Genomic DNA, 24,165 nt, shown 5'->3' with positions numbered 1-24,165 from the left:
CCCTGGGTATCTGCGCCAAGGCAGGTATCACACTCGCAGAGTATTGCTTCTTTTGTCGCATTTACAGGTGGAATGTACCCTGGGCCCAGAGGAGAGCCAGGCACGTGGTAGGTGGTCTTGAATGAGGAAGTGACTGTTACATCAAGGCGTACCTCCAGGAATGAATGAATGAGCGAACGAATGACCCGGAGCACGGCCTAGGCACCTCTCCGCTCCTGGGCCCCCCCGCACCGCGGGCCTGGGGGAAACCCAGGTGTGCGCTGGGAGCCACGGGCCCCAACCACCTCCTACGGCGGCCGGGAGGAGCCAGGCCACTTCAGGGCGGAAAAGCCGTCCTGGCTACTGCCAGACCCTTGCGCACGCAGGCGCGGGTACCCACGCTTCCGGGAGGTCACTTCCTCCCCCGTCTCCTAGCAACGGCTGGAAGCGTTGTTGACATCCCGGGCAGCTGTGGCGCCGGACTGAGCCCAGAGCCTCGCCGCCCGCGTGATGGTAAATCTGGGGTGTCCGCAGCGAAGGCTGTGGGCTCCAGAAGCTTTTTGGAGGGGCGACAGGGAGACCTTGGAAGAACGAGACGGTGACCATGGAAGCGGGGACGATGTCTAGATGGGGAAGCTATCTTGGGGGAAAGATATCTAAGGGGTGGTACTTGGGGAGGGAAGGAAGATAGCGAGAAAGAGAAGAGAGATTGAAGAGATGAAAGATCCTGTGGGGCATGAGACATTTCGACAACAAGGGAAGTTTGAAAAGGGGAGGGGCGAGATAAAGAGAAAAATCACCCTGAAGGGGAAGAAAGAGATGGGAAAAGCAGCCTAAGGGAATGGAGAAAGGGGAAAGGGAGATATTGAGAGAGAAGGCAGGAAAACAAAGAGGAAAGGGAGGAAAGAGAGTGAGTGAGTAAATAAATGAATGAATCAAATCAATCAATAGGAAAGTGAAGACGGGAAAGTTTGAAGAAAGCAAGGTGAAAGCAACGAGTTTTAAGAGAGGAATGAAAAGGATGTGGGTCGAGTTATTGTAGCAGGAGGGCTCAGAAATCACAAAAGGAGAAAACAACTGGGAAAGAGGGAAAGGCTGGGAAGAGCAGAGAGAGGCATTTGGGAGAGAAAAGAGAAAAAATAAATGAGGGCAGTGGTTGTAAGGAGCTGTGGTCACTTGAAGGTGGCAAAAAATGTAATAAATTATTAATCCCCTCTGCAGCTATTATGCTTTAGAGCAATGTTTCCCAAAGTGAGATACAAACATTAGTTGCTACGTAAGATGGCTCAGAAATACCAAATAACAGAGTGAATCACATCTGAGAAAGTTATTCCTCTTTCATTTGATTTTCTTCCCCATCCTTTAGACTATATCCAGGAGAAAGTTTCTGGCACTATTAGGTCATTAATACTGCTATCATTTAGTAATTTCGATTTTTCACTAAAGTACAGACATCAGGCTCAGCAATTTCATTAGGGTAGAATTAAATAATATGTTCTCTCCCCCCTCCCTTTTTTCATGGTTATTTCTGTTTACAACAAATGATACCAGATTTCCATTTGTGGTAGTGACGTATAGTTTCTTTTTCAAATGCTTTTATTTAAGCATTGAGCAGTGAGATCATTAAAGAACGTACTAGATAAATAACATAGATGGTATTCGTAATGGCAAAAATCATGAATCAAATACATAAATGCCTGAAATTCAGAAAACACTCGCTCTAGTGGTAAGAAAAGACAAAATAAGTTTTCCTGTCTACATTAGGTGCAAACAAAAACCCTTTTGACTAAAGTAACATAATGTTTGCCTGTACAATGTTGGGAAGAAAAATACCACAAACCCTCATCAAGAGATTCTGCAGAATATTCTTTGAATTCAGAATATCCACTGATCACTCAGTTCTGAACAACATGCAGGTTTGAAAAAGATTATTCTTGATTGTAGCATTTGTAGAAGGAAAGAAAATTGATACAATATAGTTTATGCATAAGATTCATTCAGAAAACTGAGTTTAAAACCCAATAATGGGGGTTCCAACATAATCATTCATGGTTGAACATTCAATTTGCACTGAGACCCAGGCTAGAGTTGCCGAGAATCCTGGAATACATTTTTACAGAATATCCTGAATTTAATCATCTGAACTCCCGATTAGGAAACATTTAGGACTGAAAGTAAGATTTCTCATTAAGGGATACTTTTAGACAAAGGATGGCAACGATATAGCTTTATAAATATTTAAAGTACTATAATGTAGAAAAGGAATTTTTCATATGAATACAGAAAGATCAATGAGAGAAAGATGATAAGGAGCAGATTTCTGTTCAATGTCAAGAATACTTTTCCAGTAGAGACAAATAAAAATGGAGTGTGCTTTCACGAGGCAATAAGCTTTCTGTCTCTAGATGAGTTCAGGCCAAGAGATTTGTCAGGGTTGTATATTGGGGGTCTTGTATAGGGTTCTATGTGGCACTTGACAGTTTCAAAGCTCTCTTCTCAAAGCTTGAGATTATAGCACCCAGTACCTTAGGTTAAGGAGATAGGTGAGGAGGGGTCTTGCTGGACATCTTTCTCTTTAGGATTGGGGTCACCACAAAGACCCCTTTGCTTAATTGTCATCCTGATCTCTTCCAGGCCGAGGTGGAGGAAACCCTAAAGAGGATACAGAGCCATAAAGGAGTTATTGGAACGATGGTTGTAAATGCAGAAGGTAAATACATCACAGGCTGCCTTCTTGACGTGCAGAAGCCAACCAAGAACCTGTTTGCTGTGCCAATCCGTAAGATAGGCATCTCAGGTTTTGAAATAAAAAGCATATTTTGTGTATTTTAGCTATAACATTTACTTATCAAACATCTATTGAGTATCTGTTGCATGCCAAGCATTCTGCTAAGATGTAGGGATAGAAATATGAATAAGACGTGTCTAAAAATGTCTGTGTATTCCTAAGAAACACTATACGCTGTCTAATTTTTAAAGCTTAGGTAACTCTAACATTTCAGGAGTACCAGTAAAACTTTTATGTTGAAGATTGGGGGACTATCATCATTGGTAGTTTGGTTTTGTTTTAACATCATAAAGGGTACAGAGTTTCAGTCTTCATTTTAAACAAAAGTGTTCCTGTACCATATTTAATAAAATCCTTGAGAATTGTAATGTAATTTACAGTATAGTCTTTGCGGCTATAGCATAAGAATGGCCAATACATTTCCACCTATGAAATCTGTATACTTACACCTGAAACTTGCTCTCACTCCACAGTCCCTATTAATCCACAAAGCATTTCTCTGGCACGCTGCTCCATGCTCAGCTATGGCAGCCTCTTAAAGACTCTTGCTGGTTTCATTTGAAGGGCCAGAGGTGCCACAAATCCCAGAATATTAGTTGAAATAAGAGTAGTTACTTCACATAAATCATGGTGCCACTATGGGATTGGCAACAGTCTCACAGCTAATCACTATTTTGGAGCAAATCCATCAGTGAATATTTATTGAGCAACTACCAACTGAAAATCTGTTTAAACTCTGAACTTCAATTCCCTTATCATTAAAAATGGAAAATAACCTACTTTACTGATGGTTGTGATAATTAAGTGAAATAATAATTGTCAAGTACCGGCGCAATATCCAACACTTAAGAGAATTATAAATAAATAATTCTGAGAATGCGGGAATTTTTAATTGATTTGTATAGATAAAACATTTGATGTTTTACAAAATAATAAAATTAAATTAAAATTAACTCAACATCAAATGAATATAATACATTCACCCAGCTAGAGTGATCAGGAGGGAATGGATTTAAGATCAGCCTTACAGGTAAGTCACGAGCTATGCTTAATATTTCCAGGAAGCAATCCAACCTCAGCGCTTGGTTCTGGTTGAACTGATTTTAGTTCAGGGTATTTGCATAAACTCGGTCACACCCCCTAAGATGGGTTATCTGCATGATGTCATTTCTTTTGGTGTGTGGTAACAAGTATCACACACTTAATGGCTTAAAAGATTAGATAGTTATTCTCTCTCATTTCTGGAGCTGAGAAGTTGAAATCAAGGTGTCAGCGGGGCCAGGCTATCTTTGGAGGCGCTACAAGAAGATCCATCCTTGCCTGTCTCACAGCTTCTGGTGGTTTCCAGCAATCCTTGGCATTCCTTGGCTTGTAGACACATCTCTCCAATCTGCTCCCCTCGTCATGTGGAATTCTCCTCTCCATGTCTCTGTTTTCTCTTCTTATAAGGACACCAGTCGTTGGGTTAGGGTCCTCCCTAATCCAGGATGACCTCATCTTAACTAATTATATCTGCAAAGAACCTATTTCCAAATAGGGCCACGTCCTGGGGTTTAGGGTAGACCTGAATTTGAGGGGAACATTATTCAACCCAGTACAGGTATATTCACCTGTGACATCCAGGACAACTCACCTAATGTGTTCCTTTGGAAGATCTTAGTCTCAAGTACGTAATCCTGGCAATATGCATCAAATATCTGAAACATATCCATACTCTTTGCTCTGTAATTCCATTCCTAGGGAGTTATCCTAAGAAGTAATGAAGAAAAGATTTAGGTACAAAGGATCTTCACTGAGGCGTCATATAGAATAGCAATAAATAAATAGGCAACTAACTCTATCCCAACAGGAGGGAAATGTTTTAGTTTATTATGTAATATTTACTTGAGGAACTATTTATTTAAAATGTTGAAGACTATTTAGAGGCATGGGAAACGACTCACAATATTAGATGAAAAAAGCAGGGAAGAAAGCAGTAATCAGCATTTTCTAATCATAAATATATCCAGACACATATACACTTAAATATGGGTGTGGGGAAGGCTGGGATATTTTATGGTGATTAGCACTGAGTGGTGGAATTAAAAGTGAGTTTTACTTTATTTTCCTGAGGCTTCTCAACACTTTCCTTATCCAAAGGCAACAAAATATTTTTAATACCCATTAACTTCTAATTAACCTCTAGTAGGATAATAAGGTTGTATTAGGATTCAGGGCACTTTTCTGAAATCCAAATTAACCTTTTTTCCCAAAAATATAAATGAGGGGCTTATTTTTTTACGGTCAGATTATTAACCAGAGGGTATGACAAGGATGTTTATTAATAGCATGTGGTATAAGTTGTGTGACCAGAATATAATAAAACTCTCCATTTCAACAACCTACTCAGTTTTAGATAAAAGTGCCATTTATTGCAGTTCAGCTTTGTAGCTTTCAGAAGTCCCACGAAATTTGATACCGAAAATATTTACTTAAGATGGTGATTATGTGTTCTTGTTCTCTACTAGTAGTTTTAGTCCACTAATTCTAGGCAAATCACTTTAATATATTTTCAGGTTTTACTTGTGGTTAGGCAGGTCTGCTACCGTGTTTATATATTTAAATTTCATCATACATTATGTTAAATAGAGTTTTTTGGTTTCGCCATTATTGAAACATAGACTTCCTATTCATGACAATAAAGAAAATTTATCAATTTAGCCCAATGCTGAGTAGTATAGGTTTTTATTAGAGTAGATTGTTAACATTGGTTTCCCATTTATAAAACCATTCATTGTTTATAATATTACAGCACTGATCACTGAATTAGATACTGGCGTGTGTGTGTGTGTATATATATATATATATATATATATATATATATATATTTATTTCCCAGGCAGTCACCTCTGTCATCTATTCTTATGTATATAAGCCTGATTTCTGTAGGCTCTCAATTTTAAATATTCTTGACATTTCTAACAATCTATCATTTGAATTTCATTAGACTTTATCAGCCACCCAGCCAACTCCTTTTATTTTTGAAATACAATCTATCAACCGAAGTACAAATATACAATGGAAGAGTACCAGCTTACTAAGATCATAAAGAGTCATATTTTAAAGTAGTGCGGTAAATTCAGCAATATCAAATTCATAGTCTTTGTTCTAGAAGTTCCCTTTTATGGATTTGTCCTACACATACATGCAAATGTGAAATGGCATGTACAAAAACATATTCTGTAGCCTTGTTTATTAGAGTCAAAGATTGGAAACAGTCTAAATGCCCTTCAGGGGAACATATTAGTTATGCATATTACGAAGCATCCATTCGACAGTCCTATTACGTCATCATTAATGTGAATGACCTAGCCTTGTGTACTGAGGGGAACCATTTCCCAAGTATATTAAATAAAAAAAAAATTAGATACAGAATAGAGAATGATACAATTAAAATAAAAAACACAAACATACTTGAATAGACTTAGGATATCTCTGGAAAGATACCGAAGAAACCAGGAGCAGTGGTTACTTCTCAGAAGGGGAAGTGGATGAATATTATACCATGTGCTAAAATTACTCCTTAATAAATTATTTTTTAATTACCTTGCATGGTACCAAGCAAGAGCTCCAAAAATATCTGTTGATTTCTTTTATTCAAATGTCTGCAGGGGATACAAGAAACTCCCCGAGTTTCCACAGTGTGCACTAACTATTCAGAAAGGCTAGCTGTTTAATTTATTGACTTGGATCATGAATCGACTAACTAAATAGGCCTGAGCATCTGATTCATAATCTTGTCATCTCCATTTTAAATAATTTATTCTGGTTGTATTTCTTGTTTTGACACTGAGCAATGCAGATTCAATGCAGGTAGTCACAACTCAAGCTGCAAAATAAAACTAGTCATCAAAAAGTGCTCTTAGCAGGTTGAGTGCCTGCTACGTTTCACTTTCCTGCTTGTGAAAGACACATGCCTTGTGATGTTCCATCAGGTGTGAAAGACAGAACTGGGCCAACAAATAATAATACAGAAATTAACAAGTTTTAGATAAAGACTTACTTATTGAATTGGTTTTCCTGTAAATATTATTCTTGTATTGTTTAGAAAGACCTATTATGCAGTTAACAATTTTCTTTACAGAGAAAGAAATGATCCTGTTTCAAAGTCAGAATTGAGGCTCTCAAAGAGTTTCATGAAAAACTGGTAAAATGCTAGGTTTGTAATGCTGTTCCACTCTTGAGGTGCTCGTCTTGTTTAACACTTTCTGGAATGATATTCTCTGAGGGGAAACCAAGAGACACATTCGCTTCTTTTATTGATTGGCCTTAATTCAGGGACCTGAAGAATTTGACAGCGATCCCAAATTCACCTTCCTATGTCCCCTAAATTAAAGACACATTTGCAAATAAAATCCTTGACTTTCCTGGCTATCTATGGTAGTTCTCGAAATAATGTGAAGGCCACCTCTGATTAGATACAATATATGTAAAATACATAGCACAGCACCTGTTACTTAAGCACTGAGCACTAAGGGACCCAAATTGAGCTAGATTGATTTCAACTGAATTGAATTATACTTGTATATTTGTCTGGCTAGATTTTTCCAGTTAAATTAATAGGTTCTGTTTTAAACTCGTATAATGGAATAATAGAGCACACAAGTAGCCAAATTTAATAATGCTTAAACCAAGAATGAGTGCAAACCAGGAAAGGCCCAGGAAATCCACAGTTTTTTTGTTACTGTATTTTCTAATATAAAATGTAAGGCTTGCTAAATACTGTATGTTACGAAGAAATTTTGAAAATCCCTTTTCATATACTCTCTAGCCTGTACAATGATACCCTTTTCTAATTCTGGCCTCAGGGGAGAAAACTAGCACAACGTCACAAACCAAGCATTTCAAAGCAGACTTGCTATAGACAGGACACTTGGGGAATTGTATTTTGTATAGTAATATGTTCACTTAGTACTGAAATAATTGTTTACAACTGCCAAAAGTTCTGTGCACAAAAAATGTTCATCAAACCATTAGCTACAAAAACAATGCCTAACAATCCAACATTAGGGGATTGATTATATTATGATACATCCATAAAAGAGTACAGTGTACAGCCATTCGAAATAATGCTCATGACATTGTCACCAACAAGGACAACTTGTATACTGTCATTTAAATGAAGGAAAAGGCAACAGTGAAATCCGTAATTAAAGTTTGACCCAACTGTATTTTAAAATCCATGTGAAGATAAAAAGATTAGAAGGAAATACAATTGTTGCCGGTGGGTAATATCAGCCATCACTTTTTCTGCCTCTTCATAATTAGCAGTATTTTCCAATATTTCTACAATGTGCATATTACTTTTATAATCAGAAAAAAAAATTAACCCCAAATGAAATCTCATAACAGGCATTCCAATCAGAACAACCTTGGACAACTCGACAACTGTTCAATATGCCGGTCTTCTTCATCAACTGACAATGAAAGCCAAGAGCACAGTCCGTGATATTGATCCTCAGAACGACTTAACTTTTCTTAGGATCAGATCAAAGAAACATGAAATCATGGTCGCTCCAGGTAATTTGGCATTTCATCTCATATTTAAGGCATCTTTCGACTTCAGTGTATAAAAGCTTCGTTTCCAAGAACGAGCAGTACAGATTTTAATATGCAATATGATGCGTAATGTTCTTCAATTAGAAAATGAAGACAGATTGTTGAATCCGAAAATTCCAACTTGAAACTTTTGTGACATTAACGTTGAATGTGATCTCTGAAGAAGTGGAATTTTGCCTATGTGTGTTTATTACTAATCAAAAAAATGTAGGAGATGTAGGTCTCATGTTAAGTGAACTTAGCACAGACTTTCTGGAGATGGGAGAAATGTCTCCCGTCCAGGGGATAAAGTAGAGAGAGGATGGCCCAAAGGCCTGTAGGATTTTAAACTCTCCCTGTGGGGAGCTCCCATTCACCTGTCCTACCAAAAGATGGCAACCACCAAAATACTTCTTTCCTTGAAGAAATTATATTCACACTGTTGGTATACATTAGTGTAAAACAGGACTCGTGGCTCCTAAATCTAGTCTAGAACACTCTTCTCTATCGTAGTGCATCTGTAAAATCAGAATGACCTATAAAATAAAGCCTTTTCCATGCCTGTGTGCTCACGCTGGCTGCACACTACAATCACTTGGAGAGCTTTACAGAAATAATGGTTGATACCTGGACTCCACCCCAGACCAAAGAAATCACAATCTCTGGGGCTGGGCCACAGATAATGGTATTGTTTGAAAGCTTGACAGGTGACTCTGATGTGCAACCAGGATGGGAAACCACTGGTCCACACAAGGCCCAAATGTTTCAAAGAGAAACACAGATTAGCTGCAGTACTCATTTATTACATTTAATTTTTAGACTGGATTAATTTTGTCCATATCTTTCCACAGATAAGGAATATCTCCTGATTGTCATTCAGAATCCATGTGAATAGCCCTGCTACAGCCAAGTCCCTCCCGTGACACGAGGTTGTAAACACTTTGATTCTTTAATGATTACTAAGATTCTCTTCCTAGCTAACTGATCTTTTGGACGTTCTTTTCTATTTTTACATTTATTCTATTCTGCATGTCTCGTTTAGTCCCTTTTGAATGTCAAGTTGTGATTTAAGCTATATAATAAATTCTGGTATGTGTGTCTCTTTTTCTTATAATACACAAAGTGAAGGATTCTATTGAGAAGACAGCCTTCCTTGCTATAGCTCTTTGAGTCTAGAACTGTCACCAAGAATCAGTATGGAAGTATAATTTTGCCCATGTTGTTAACGTGCCAATGACAGTGAGCAGAGCAGTGTGGGAACTCCCAGGGAGGTCCCAGCCCTCCAGGAGTGTTAGGTGCTTTCCCAGGTTAAATAAGGGCAGTAAGAGGCCAGAAGGGTGGTTCTCAGCTGGGTCAGCACCACAGCTGAGGACCACCTCCCATCCGTAGCAAAGCTCCCAGGGAATGGTGCTTCCATCACTCCAGCCTGAGAGGCCCAGCGGCGGGTGTTGGGCAAGGGTGCGTACTTCAAAGGCTGACTAGATAAAACTCCAAAGGGCTTTATTTTCACTAGATATTTCGAACATTCAGAAAATAATGAAAAGCATACAACAAATATAACAGATTTCCAAGATATTTGAAATATTTTGCCATATTTACCTTATACCCTCTTTTTTTAAATTAAGCTTTTTATTTTTAGATAACTGAAGAGTCACATGAAATTTGTAAGAAAGGACGTAGAGATCCTGTGTACCCTTTACCCAGCTTCCTATTACAGCAACATCTTTCAAAACTGTAGTACAAATCACAAGCAAAAATTGGCACTGACTCAGTCTAGATACAAAATGTTTCCATCACCACCAAGGTCCCTCGTGGTGACCTTCAGCACCAACCCTCCAACCACTGACCCATGGCAACCACTCATCTGTCCCCCATTTCTATGATTTTATTATATCAAGAAGATTATATAAATGTAATAATACAGTACATAGCCTTTTGGAATTGACTTTTTTTCGCTCATCACAATTCCCATGAGATTTCATTCAAACGATAAGAAATAAAACATTACAGATACAGCTACAGCCTGCTCCTCCTCTGTGTGCCTCTGTCCTCTCCTTCCCCAGAGGATTCTGGTCAGAAGGCACACATCACCCTGCACAGGGGTCCACAGGAGCCCACACCTGAGATCCCACAATGCATCTGCAACAAGCCAAGCATGAGGAATGGGCACAGTAAGTTTCCTAGTTCAACAACACCCATGGCTCTAGCGTGCATATTGTGAGGCTACGATGGCCAACCCAAGCAGACAGGGTCTGAACAGGAAGGAAGGGCTGAGGAAAATCCCTCAGGTTGAAGGGGTTTGCTCTGCAAGTGGTAATGGGAGAGGAGACGGATCACAGATGGCACTCACCCAAGGCCTAGAGAGACAAGGGAGGCTGAAGCCAAACAGCCACGCCTATCCATGCGACAGATGTCTGAGCCCCACAGCAGACCCAGTACTCCTGGCGGTGGGGCCCACCCCTATATATTTTAAATATGCGCTCCAGGTAATTGCAATGAGCTCCAGGCTGAGAGCCATTCAATGGTAGCCAAGAACCAAGGTTTTGTAGTCACATGTCCTGGGTTCTTCCTATTCTGGGTCTGCCATTTGTAAGCAAGATTTGTCGGTGAGAATCAGCTGAGCTAGTGCAGTTAAACAGCCTGACGGAGCAAGTGCTCAACAAGTGCTGGCATCTGCTACACCACCACTGTCACTCAACTATCGCACTTACTGGGGTGGTAAGGAGAGAGTCCATAACACATATAAATATGAGTTCTGGGAACAGCCCCGACATTCCCCACATCATCAAGCCAGCTGAGCCCGAGATTTACACGAAGGATGCTGACTGTCTCCAGAGAGAACAGAACAAATGAGGAAACGAGCTTAAATTACAACAGGACTGAGTTCTTCACATGTGTGATGAATAAACACAGAAGAAAGCGATTATAGGAACGGCAAACCTATCCTATAGCACATATCCGACTTGTGAGCAATTTTCCTACACTTTTTATTTTAAAAAACTTAAACTTGCAGAAGAGTACAAAAAATACACATAGTACAATGAACAAGCACCTAAGCTTCACCCACATTCACGAACTTTTAATTTTTTACACTTGCTTCAACCCCAATTTCATACTTAATACATTTTATATTGATACAGTATCATCTAATATACAGTCATATTCAAATTTTCCCAATAGTCCCAATAGTTATGACTTTTGTTGTTGTTGTTTTTAAATCCAAGATCCTATTGAGGGTCACACATTGCATTTGGTTGTTGTGTCTCTAGTTTTTTTTCCCCGCTGTGTTTAGAACCCCTTGTTCTCTCTTCTCCACCTCTAGGTGGTATCAAATTTGTATTTGCTCTCCCTAGAGTCCCCAGTGCCACCTGCTCCCCTTCTCCCTTGAGGCCCTCCTGATTTGACCAGATACAGCCTGTAAGTAGACGAAATTCAGCCAAAGAGCAGGTCTTAGTCACAAGTGTTTCCCTTCCTCCTGCACCATGACTCAGAGACTAGACACATCATCATGGACCCAACCTCATCCTTCAGCCTATGTGATACCTACCATAATACCCACTCACCCAGGTACCGCTTTAGAATCAGCTGACAGTTTCCAACATTAACAAGGTCTTGTTAGACTCCAAACAGCTGGGAAATGCATTATTGAAGGAGAGGACCACAGAGATCATCTATCAGACCCCTTGGTTTTACAGGTGAGGATTTCACCTGAGCCAGAGGTCAGGTGTCTTTCAGGAATCAGGTATGTGGGCTTGTATTGGACTGGTCATGCCTATGAATTGGTGCTTATGATCTGATCAAGGGGCTCATGCTTTTATGAGATCCCTTCCATACCCTCCAAAAAAAACATCATTTTTTAGAGGTACAGATTAGCTAACTATTATAAAATGTGACAGAGGTAACATTTGATCCCAATACCTAAATCTGTCATCTCCCCATAGTTCCCCAACCCACCCAGAGCTCATTGGCAGATGCATGACTGAGTGGTAAAGCCACTTCCTCCTGAGCCAGCCAGAAATTTCAAGCCCCATTTGAGATGTAGCAGTCGGAACTCTCTGGCAAGCGCAGATGACACCATTGCAAGTGCCAGGGCTCTGTGTGGACTCTTCCGGGAAAGATGACCCTTCCATCCCACTGGGCAAGGAATCCTGCTGTGGTCCTGCCTGTACTTTTGCATCCAGAGGAAGTTGTAATGCTTTGTTGGAGACAGAGACGGTGGCAGCAAAAAGTAGAACTTATCAAAGCCAGTTATGTCAGAGGAAGATATAACTTGGGAGAATTTGTACCACCCCTCTCTGCCTTCCAGACAGAGACATCCACGTTCCCCCTTGGACCCATAACAACACAGTTAATTATCTCTATTTAAAAGATACCTGTACCAAAAGAGTCACACCCATACAAAACCACTGGTAAAGCTCTCGTTTCCTAGGAGCAGTACAAGCCTGAGCTCACTGGTGCTTTCCCTTAGACCAACTTGCTAGAAATTTTACCTAAACAATAGGAGAGCTATTTGCAGAATCTCTGGAGGAACATTCTCATATCCAAACCATAAATATTAATGATAATGAACCTGGAAAGGCCAGCTTAATGAAATAGCTGAAAATGCATTTGCACGTTATTATCATTATGAGTGACTAAATCTTCATCACTGAAGGGAAGCACCCAGTAGAGGACGGGTGGAGCCTGCCCAAAGCTCCAGCAGGTGCCTGACTCTGTGGCCCCTTTTACTGGGTGCATTTCAGCCTTTGAACTACATCACCTATCCTTTTCAAAAGCAAAAATTACCATAGAATAAGGCTTGGATTTCCCTACTTCTTGGTCTTTGACAAATTACAATTATCACCAATATATCTTTGACATGGAGCAAAATATCCTTATTCTTCCGACATTAAAATATAATGTAATGCCCTTGGAATAGGAAACTATAGTATGTTTATAGGAATTGGCCATAGATATTCATTCAGCCCACCAATATTTGGTCTTATATTTCCTGTTTAAAAAAAAAAACAGTAAAGGAGACCTAAGATGGTGGAGTAGATAAACATTGTGCCTGCTTCCTTCCCTGAACACATTAAAATTGCAGCTAAATTATAGAACAATTAACCTGAAAAACCATCTGAAGTCTGGCTGAACAGAAGTTTTATAACTAAGGATACAAAGAAGAAGCCATGCCATGAACTGGTAGGAGAGGCAGAGATGCAAACCAGTCTGGTCCCAAACCTCCATGTGCTGAATGAAAATTAGGAGGGATACCTCGGCCATGGAGGTTCCCACATAGGAGGACAAGACCCTAGGCCCACTTCAGACTCCCCAGCCTGGAGTACTGGTACAGAGTAAGAGGAGACCTTCCAAATTTGGCTGTGGAAAACAGTGGGGATTTCAACCATCTAGGTGAGACGGAAGGCTGTGATAAACCCTCCTAAAGGGTTAACGCACAGAATTGCTCGCAGGCACTCACCTTGAGCTCTGGTGGAGGGATGATGATTCAGGGGGCATCAGAGGCATATGGGGAGCAGACTGAGGTCTGTGGCTTTGAGGTCAGGGCTGGAGGACAGTCCCATTTTCCCTGTGAAACATCCTTCTTCAGCGCAGACGGCAGGAGCCACCATCTTTAATGTTTTGAGCCCTCCCCCGACATTTACGGGCAAATCTGATTGGCCTGTTGAGGTGCAGGGCTCCACCTTCCTGACTCACTGGGACCCCGCCCCACCCAACTATCCCAAAGCCAGAGGCACTTCTCAAGCAGCCAGCCCCACCCACATTTCACTCTTTCTTGGAAAACTATCAGAGTCCCTGGGCCCCAGGCAGGCGGTGACTGCTTAGGTGTTCTCTGAGACTTTTGATGACTAGCTCCAGGCTCAGCACTGGCACCAAACCAGAGTTGACATTAACCTGGTGACCACAACACGTCCCACTGTAGTGACTCCCTGAGACGTTGCCTCACCCAACTCGCGAACCACATAAGACTTTCTCAGTGACTGAACTTTAAGAAAGCTGGCAGGTAGCAGCAGGACTGGGGATATTCTGGATTTTTTCAGAGCTACCCCAGGCCTGGTACTGGTGGCAGCCATCCTCGGTTCACAGCGTGGCCTCTCCCACATGCCTCCAGGTTTTGCACAGGGAGTGAAAAACCAAGGATCACTTTGTAGCTCCTACCAGGTAGTTCCTGGCTGGTCACAGTCAGTGGGTGACTTGGGCCTGCACTGGAACCCCTCTCAGGAAGCCCCAGAACCAACATACCTGGAGGCTGGCTTTATACTACAGCAGAGCACCGCTCAATTGGCCCCACAAGTGACATACAAATAGGGTGGTCTCAACAGGCACCAGAGCCTGCTGGGGTGAACACCATTTCACCATACATGACCTTAGGATGCCCTCTCTAGATGTCATTGACCTTGAACATTCCTGCTGCATGCAGATATTATTTTAACATTGTCCTTCTTTGGTCAACTTCACAACAATGCAATGCGGTGCAGTTGAAAGACCATGAGACCCAGAGTCTGACTCCACCACTTACTCATTAGCAGAGTCCACAGCTTCTCTGAATCTCAGTTTACTTGCCTACAAATGTGAAGAATACCAACCCACAGTGACCCTGCATGCTGAACTATACAATATAGATTTTCACAATAGTCCCATTTTATAGATAAGAACACCGAGGCTTAGAGAAGTTTCACAGCTTGCCCAAGGTCAATCAAGCTTTTAGGTGTCAGAGGAGGCATTGAAACCCCGATATCTGACTCAGGCACATATTCTTAACCATTCTCTTACATTGCTGACTCGTCTGACATGTGACAAGGAAATTAACATCTCTGAGCATTAGAATCCTTACCTGTAAAATACAGGCAATAACTCCTACATTGTAGGTTGTTGGGAGACGAGAAGAAATTATATAAAGCACCTGACACTTAGTAGATGTTTAACAAAGGGTAGCTGCTATTATTACCATCATTATGATCAATATTACCTAGAGAACCAATAACTGCTGGGAGAGGACTATCATTACTGTTATGTTATCATTATAAATATAACCAATGTCACAATGTTGATGTTTGGCAAAATTCCATGGAGCTCCTCAGATAAAGTAGTTTTTCCTAATCTTTTCATCAAACCACTTAAACCCCCAACAATCAACTATCTATCTGGGTCTATAGGATGTCAGACCACCATTCCACTCATGGAATGTCATCATATCAAGAATTGCTCACGGGACTAATTTCCCCATCAAGAAAGCATCTACTGTTTTGTGTGTCACCAAGCCTATATTTTATCCCCCTACCCTTGTGTCTACACATAAAACTATTTGTACTATGCTGTTTTCCCTTCCCATTCTGTCCACACTTGTATCCAGTCCAACCATTCCTTCCTTCCAGCTCCCCACGCTGCCTACACATATAACTAGCTTTTCTATTTTGATGGGTCAAGTCAATCCATCAGACTTATTTTCTGGTCTGTATTAACTGGCTGCATTGACTCAACAATCCAATCAAAAGAAACGGTGCATTTGACAATCTGTTAGGCTTAAGGACACAAAGTCTGTCTTAGTCTTACCCTTCTCCCCCAGTTCCTGGCAGAAAATCTGGCACAGGGTGGGTACTCAGGGTGTGTGGAGTAGTCAACATCTCTATTCCCACCCAGGAAGTTTAGAAACTCTGTTCCCTGGATCATGAGATTGGTTGCAAAGGGGTCCACTGAGTTAATGAGTACCTTTGAAGTAGACATAACTAGCTACATTCCCCGGAGAACACTCAAGACAGGGTTCTGACCAATTAGAAGCTTTGAAACTTCTCAATTCAGATTGCAAAACGAAGTTCTCAATTCAGATTGCAAAATGAATTAAGGCAGGTCATTGGCTCCCAGGGGCTTCCTTCCACATCTGTTCCTGCACAACTTTCTGCTTCCTGCATAGCCCCAAGGAAATATCTGGGGCCTCCCCATCAATGCCAGGAGAGCAGAAGGCCCAGCTTCTCAGAATAGGTTCCAGCACTCACAGCTGCACCCTTTGTGGAGCATGGATGGGAAGCCTGTATCGGCAAGTCCCAGACCTCTGGGGAATGGGCTGGCGCCAGCATCATCAGATTACAATGCCCCAAATGGTGCTGTCAGCCAGATCCTTTATCCAACATGAACTTTAAGTTGTTCACAAACACTGAACCTTTCGGTTTCGTATTTGATCATATCTCAGGGAAGTTGGGGGGAAAGTGAATGTCTAATGTCTCCAGGAGAAAAAAGAAAACCGTAACACCATCGTGATGTCAGGAAAACGGGAAAGAGGATATTATCTGAACATGTTTACCTGCTCTTGTCAAGCCCAGCGATTTCCGGGAGATGCAAGCAGAAATTAATAACCATTTATGAAATCTCAAATTAATAAAAATACTGGCTTCATCTGAGAATTTAAAGGAAAGAAGATACGCTTCTTAACTGGGAACCATTAACCAAGTGCTGTCCCATTCTGCAAGCATTTAACCAACAATAACTTTAGGCAAGGCACACTCTGTGCCCAGGAGCAGACTTGGGTGATGTCATCCTTGCCCCCAAAGAGCTCCCGGTGTATAATAGAGATATGTGTACAAAGAATACAATTTCAATACAGTGAGATAATAGCAACCGAAGAAACATGTGTGAGGGTCGGTACAACTGCAATGCAGATAAAGGACTGATAAAGGCTTGGTGTTTCAGGAAGGCTGAATTCATGCAGATGTACCTGAGCTGGGTGTTAAAGGCGGAATAGAGTTTGTAATATTAAGAAGAGGGAAACAGTGACCAGGGCAGAAGGACCTACAAAGCGAGGCATATGCTAGGCAGTGGTTTTCAGACCTTGCTTTAGGAACAGCAGCCTTTGTTTCCACTAAACACTAAGGAGAGGCACACAGAGCTGCTCGGTCTCCAGGAAGCAGGACGGGCGCCTCTCCTATTCTGCCCTCTTCTCCTGTCCTTCCCCACCCACATTTACACACAATGGTCCTTAAGGGCCCCGCCCCAGACCAGCAGAATCAGAATCTGCATTGAGGTAGAGTCCCAGGGGATTCTTGTTCCCATTAAAATTTGAGAAGTGCTCCTGCCAGGAGGCGAAAATCTATTTTCCCCCAAGAAGTGCCCCGGGGAGAGGGGCTATGATCAGGCGAGGTTAGGAACACTGCAGCCCTTATCATTTTTCTCTTCTTGAAATCTTCCTCCATTGCCAAGCCAAGGACACCCAAAGCCACAGTTAATAACAGTTAGAGAGACACGTAAAAGAGTGTTGTGTGGAAGTCAACTTATGCCCCAATGCTGACTAAAAGAAAGAGAGACACACTGCAAAATCCAGCCAAAGCTGATCCCCCAGCCAGGTTTCACACTCCAAGCATTTGGGGGTCCCCAGGGGTGCCTCAAGCTGCCAATGAGCTAGTCCAGCCAGTTTCCATGTGGCCTTTCCCTGACCTTCATCTTCCCCTGTTCCAGCTCTTTTCCCTTGGCATTGCCATGTCCATGGGACAGTGCTGCTCCTACCAGAAATGCTGGGTTCTGAACATCACAGACACCTCTGGGAACCATGGTGCTAGCAGACACCACCGCCCTCACCTGCCACCACCATCTCCTCCCATGCCAGGCACAACTGCCACCTGTGAGGTCTGCTCAGAAGTAATGGGAGGAAATGCCTTCCTCTCCGTCCTTGAGTCCTTCAGCTAGGGCTCCTTTCAGGTGTTACATACAGGGTCCTCCCCTTGGTACAAAACCCCTTCTATCACGAGGTGGTTCTTCCACTCAGAGAAGTCGGGACCCACTGGGTTGACCTTGGCTGTTTGCTTGCCTTCCTCTTTACTCAGAGTAAGTTCTCAGAAGGCTGCGAAACACCCATGCAAACAGGTTTCTGACAGCGCCAGCCCACCAGGCGGCTACACAGAGACAGGCCCGGACGCCCGCATGGGCTCAAACCAGGCTCCTGCACATGTGTTCAATGCTACATGCAGTCATGGAGCCCATGCTCTGTTCCAGGTTCTTTATGATGGTACCTCGCTGACCTCAAAATAGCCTCACCTGGTAGACTTTCTTATCCCCTTTTTTCTGAGAAGGTTTACATGAGGTTATCTTGTAATCACATTACAGAATCACACTACTCGCTCCACTCAAAGCCCCTCAAGGTCAGAAAACAATTCTTATTTATCATTGCACGCCCCCCCTTGCCCCCCGCCCATGCGTTGTTCAGAGTCTGTATTTAGTCTACACTTAGCATAGAAAGCTTGGATGAATAAATGAATTATGTGAGGTATAACTCACGTCACCAGTTTGAGGGGGAAGTAAGGACACACACTTTAAATAAATAAGGGCAAATTTATCACTGGAGCACAGGCTGTTCTACTCTCAAAATTAGGAGAATTGGCTCCAACACAGCCAGGAATTCTGTCGTGTGTGTCTGTATGTGTGTGCATGTACACACACACACACACACACACACACACGTGGAAAGATTCTGAAAAATCCACACCAAGGCATGAACAATAGTGATTTCTGAGTAAGTGAGATGCATATTAAAAGCACACATATCGTGAGTACATAGCCCAATGAGTTTTCACAAACTGAACACACCCACATAATCAACACTCAAAGCAAGAAACTAAATACAGCTGCCCCCAAAACGTGCCCCATGGGCTTCCTTCTGGTCTCTAACACCTAACCCAAGGATCACTAAGAGCCTGGCTTTTGTCACCAGAGGTTAGGTTTTTCTCTTCATGTGCTTTAAGCTGTGGCATCTCACTCCTGTGTTCAGCCCCTATTGACCATCAGTACAGGGTAAGACTCATCCGTATTGTGTTTGGGTGGTAAATCACTCATTCTCATTACCATTTACTGCTTTTTTAAACACAGAAAATGTTACTGAAATAGTTTTTGTCTTTGGTGGCAGGAGAGAGTCTATGTAGAACAAAAGTGTGGAGCCAGTTCTCTCCCCTTGCAGGAACTAGGTCCCTGAAATCAGGGTTGGCATATCTCAGACAGATGGTAAGAACAAAGGAAAAAGGTCAATGTTTTCAGCTATTGGTTCCCAGATGCCAAGTCCACCCACCATCACTGTGCAATGGAAGGAACAAACACTTTGAAAGCTTAGGTTCAAATCCTGGCTTGGCCACTCACCTCTCCAGGGAGTGTTGTTTCACTCTTTGTACCTCAGTTTCTTCATCTGTAAAATGGGGATCTTGATTGTTCCCTGTAGCAGACACTGTTGACTTCCACCCAGACCCCCTTGGGTCCTCTTTGTCATTTCTGTGTGCTCTTCTGCTGGTTTCAGGGGTTTTGCTTCCACCTGACCTCGGGTTACGGGAGCTACTTCATAAGCATGCAGGGAGAGCCACAGGTGCCTGGGCTTTTGCTCACGCTGAGCCTGGAGGCTCTCAGCCACGCGTGCTGGGTGCAGGGATGTGGAAGTCCAGCTCCCTTGCACCCAGGGCCGTTTACCCACTAGAGGCCCCTGCAGGAGCCAACGGCAGCTTCCCTTTACAGGTCTTGGCTTGAAATGGCACCTTTGTGGGGCTCCTTCCCGGCCCCCTTTCTCCTGTTGATTCCCCACACATATCCCGCCAGTGCTCTTCCTGAATTAATCACATGCGCTGGAATCTTCAAACAGGGCCCACTTCTGGGGAACCTGCCCCAAGACGCCCTCAGGGTTGTTGTGAGAGATACGTGGATAATTATACACAAACCATCCGGCACCTGGTTGGTACTCACACCTGTTAAATCTCTTCCTTTGTCAGCAGCAGGCTGGCCTTGCTGTGAGGCCACACGCCTCGAATTATAAAATCCCCAGAGTTCGGAGGAACCATAAATGTCCTGGACTCCTAGAGTCCTGAATTACCTTGAATCACTCCCATCTTCCCCTGAAGAGTATTACAATAGCTTCTAAATGAAATAACCGGGGACAGCACAGCCACCCTCACCATCACTCCAGCTTTATCGTGCGACAATCAGTACAGCCATCTCAAGTGGAGATGAAGCTGTGGAAAGCGGATATTAAAGCCACCAGCTGCACTGAGCTTCCCAGATAGGAGGCCAGATTTTCTCACCGGCTTCTCCACACATCACTTTCACCCACCCCCTCGACCCTACCCCGGCTGGTGGGGAGGGAGCTCTGCCCTTGGGCAGTGAGTGGTGGGCAGCCCTGTGTGTTAGCACCCACTCTTCCTGGGAAGAGGTCTTCCTGCACCATAAGTTAAGAAGTACAGAGAGATATTAAAAAGAGAGGAGGGGGGAAATGTAGCATGCATGGGATTATCCTTTCTTTTGAAAAGAAAATTCATTGTGTTCTTTTTTTTAATAAGCTATGGCATTGATCTGTACTCTAAGAGTAGGTGTTAGACTGATTCCCCTCAATAGGGAAGGATCGTGGGGACCAGATACTGTCGAGGAGCAGTTGTTGAATATTGAGAGCTGCCATTTGTGTGCCAGGCACTACTTTAAATGTCTAACGGTCTTTGAAGGAGGCATGTTCACCTTTGATTTACAGAGGAGGAAATGGAGATTCCAAGAAGGTAAATGGGTCCTCCCACTCATGCCGCTGGTGGTAATGGGGCGGAGAATCAGTTCTGCCTGCCTACAAGGCTGCATTCTTAAGCAGAGCTATCACCAGGGACTTGGGTACAAAGGCTGTGTTAGTTTCCCAGGGCTGTGGTAACAAAGAACCACAAACTGGGTGGCTTATGATGAAATTATTCTCTCCAGTTTTGGAGGCTCAAATCCTTCCTTACCTCTTCCAAGCTTCTGGTGGTGGCTGGCAATCTTTGGTGTTCCTTGGTTTGCAGCTATATCACTCCAATCTCTGCCTCTGTCATCAAGTGGACTTCTTCCCTCTGTGTGTCTGTCTCTGTCGGTCTTCTTGTTTTCTTATAAAAACACCAGTCATACTCCACGAAGGGCCCACCCTACTTTAGTATGACCACATCCTAACTAATTATCTCTGCAATGGACCTATTTCCAAATAAGGTCACATTCTTAGGTACTGAGGGTTAGTACTTCAATGTATCCCTTGGGGGAGAGGGGTGCAGTTCAACCCATAACAGAGAACAAGCACCCAGAAAACTCAGGAGATTCAGAGAGAGTGGGGAGGGGCTTGAGCTTCTCCTCCACAGAGGGACCCCAGGATGGACCCTCAGTGCTTTTGATTGTGAGTCTCCATCACCATCTTTGTCTACCTGCTACTAAACAGATGGCCTGGTGGATGAGGCCAGCTCACCACTGCACTGCAGCAGAAATAAGGAAGAACATGAGGGGAGGGGAATCGATGTTTAAAATGTGGCACCCTCCATATTGCAGTGTTTTGGGGCAAAACCTCTATGAAACTATTCAGGTTACACTATTCAGGTTATAAGACTACTCTTATAAAATACTTCTTATTAAACTGAGACAGGGGGTCTCAGCTGCAAGCATGGAAGCCAACTCTGCATGGTTTTAACTAAAAGAGAATCTATTTTAAAGATAGGGTCTAGCTCACACAATAGCTGGGCAGGCTGATGGACTGGCTGAAACAGTGGCCAGGAACAAGGGAGTCTAAGAACTAGCTAATCAGGACCACAATCAGAACGAACTCAGTGAAGACAATGGTGCCATGAGAATGAACCCATTGCCATGGCTGCCCATAGGCCTTGGACATTACTGCTGAGGCCACCACAACTAGCAGCAAAGATTTCCCATCATCCCTGATTTTTTGGACCACTAGCTGCAGATTTAAAGCTATCATTTGAGCCAAGTTCACACATCTGAGGTCTAGCTGCAAGGGAGTCTGGGAAAGCTCATATCTAACTGTTTTAGCTTTAATAGAGAGACGGCCTCTGCCTCCTATAACAAGCCACACACTAAGGAATTCCACAAATACAGGAAGGAGGTTTAAATGTTGGACAGTGAAAAACTGCTCTTAGGGAAGATTAAGTCTGCTTATCTAGCAGCAAAGGTAAGATGGGGCTATCAGGGCCAAAGCTGTTAAAAATGAATATCATGGCTCAAGACTTGCGATAACAGTGCCAGAAGTTTCTGACAGGCCATGGAGACAGAAAGTAGATTAGGGATTGTACAGGTTACGGATGTGGCAATGGGAGTGGCTGCTAATAAGTACAGGATTTCTTTGCGAGGTGAGGAAAATATTCTGGAACTAGATAGTGGTTATATTTGCACAGCCAAATTGTACACTTTAAGGGAGTGAATTTTATGTTATGTGAATGATATCTTAATTTAAAAAAAAAGAAGTCTCAGCGAGGGATCGAGACCCCTCAAATCTGCAGGAGAAAAAGGACTCCAGGTCATACAAAAGGAATGGGATGGGCATCAGGGCGTGTGTATATGGGGGAGAGGCAGTCCCTCAATTTTCACATGATGGTAACACAATTTGATAGACATGTGTTGGTCTGGGGAAATGGAGCAGAGTCGGCCAAATATGTCAATGGTTCCAAACAGCCCATTTTCTTTTTGGAAAATACTCCACCCCTCTATTCATTGGGTCACAATGAAGACACACATTCTGGCTGTTTCTGCTTAGAATCAGAAACAAAAGCCTGGTGGTGATGGTTTTCTACTTGAGATGGAAATGGAAACTTTTTTTAATGAACTCATTTGGGGACCTTTGGGTGGGGGGCAGGTAATATAAAATGAAAACATGGATTATACCACAAATGCCCTAAACCCTGGGCCAGGCACCACCACTGAATCCTTTCCCCAATTCTGTGAGGGGACGTTATTATGTCCCTTTTGCAGGTAAGGAAAGTGAGCCACAGAGAAACTATGTGACTGTCATCTAGGTTGTGTAACTTAAAAACCCTGCTCCTCTCAGCACTTCAGCTTCTTTGAGTATATTTAGACCATTCCAGGAGAGGCATTGAAGTTGGGGCTGGGGGTAGGGGGCAGGGAAGCAAGAGGAGAAAGGGGCAAAGGACTAGCTGCAGGAGATAACAAATGACTTTTCAGGAGTGTTTAATTTTCAATTTTTAACTTTTGGGGTGTGCTTCCCCAAACATTTAGCCAAGTCCGCTGTACAAACAAAGGTCTTGGGTAAGTGAGGTTTTTTGGGGGGCAAAGTTTTGACAAAGGCTGATGGATTGGCGGATACAAATGATGTTTCCCCTTTGGATCCATGCTGGCAGAAATACAGCAGCAGAGACAAGATTTAGAGATAGGAACTTCCTAACAGAAGCCAGAAGTCTGATCTAAATTTGAGCTTAAGGTCGTAAAATGCCTTGGAATTCACAGGTGTTGCAGCTGATCATAACTAGATCTTAGGGGGCAGGGAGACCCCTTCGTTCTGCGGATTTCACATTTCTTGCCTCCCACGTTAGACTCTGAGCCCATTCAGCGCCGTGTTGAAATCTAATTCACCTTGGTAGTGGTACCACCTAGCACATGATAGGAACTCAACAAATGTTTATTGAATGAATAAATTCAGGGGATAAGGACTCATGTGAATAGATCACTATATAAGTCAGAAATTTTATTTGCCTACAAGTCAAATAGAAAAGCCTGATTTCAATGTTAAAATGGATAAGAAGCCTGAAGGTGAGCAGTTAGAGTCTGTTAGGTCACAATGTCACGAAGGTGCTTCTATGTTCTGTTCGTTCATCTTTATCATACATCTTCATGGTCTCAGGATAGCTGCTGTACCTCCAGACATCGTGCCCACGTCCAGAGGAAGAAGAGGCAGGAGACCAATGGTTTTCTCTGAGACACGCGTTAGCTGAGACGGGAAGCCTTCCTTTCCCAGGAGCCTCTGTCTACATTTCACTTGCCAGAACTGGTTACAAGAGGTGCTGGGAATTTAAGGAGAGGAGAAGAGAGTTAACTAAATAGATGATTAGAACCAGATACAG

The 24,165-nt window shown here is 42.7% G+C and overlaps 1 protein-coding gene across 1 annotated transcript; it reads left to right on the top strand.

Annotated features, from left to right (window-relative positions):
- The first annotated feature begins 354 nt into the window (after positions 1 to 354).
- DYNLRB2 (dynein light chain roadblock-type 2) lies at positions 355 to 9,474 on the top strand. Its single transcript, XM_019753846.2, has 4 exons — positions 355 to 492; positions 2,614 to 2,689; positions 8,159 to 8,326; positions 9,196 to 9,474. Exons 1-4 carry the CDS (start codon positions 490 to 492, stop codon positions 9,237 to 9,239), a joined length of 291 nt encoding a protein of 96 aa, XP_019609405.1. The 5' UTR covers positions 355 to 489; the 3' UTR covers positions 9,240 to 9,474.
- Positions 9,475 to 24,165: the final 14,691 nt, after the last annotated feature.

This window comes from Rhinolophus sinicus, linkage group LG11 (assembly GCF_036562045.2).
Source record: "Rhinolophus sinicus isolate RSC01 linkage group LG11, ASM3656204v1, whole genome shotgun sequence".
Taxonomy (NCBI): domain Eukaryota; kingdom Metazoa; phylum Chordata; class Mammalia; order Chiroptera; family Rhinolophidae; genus Rhinolophus; species Rhinolophus sinicus.
The sequence above is the reverse complement of the archived record's forward strand: the minus strand, read 5'-3'. Positions and strand labels throughout refer to the sequence as shown.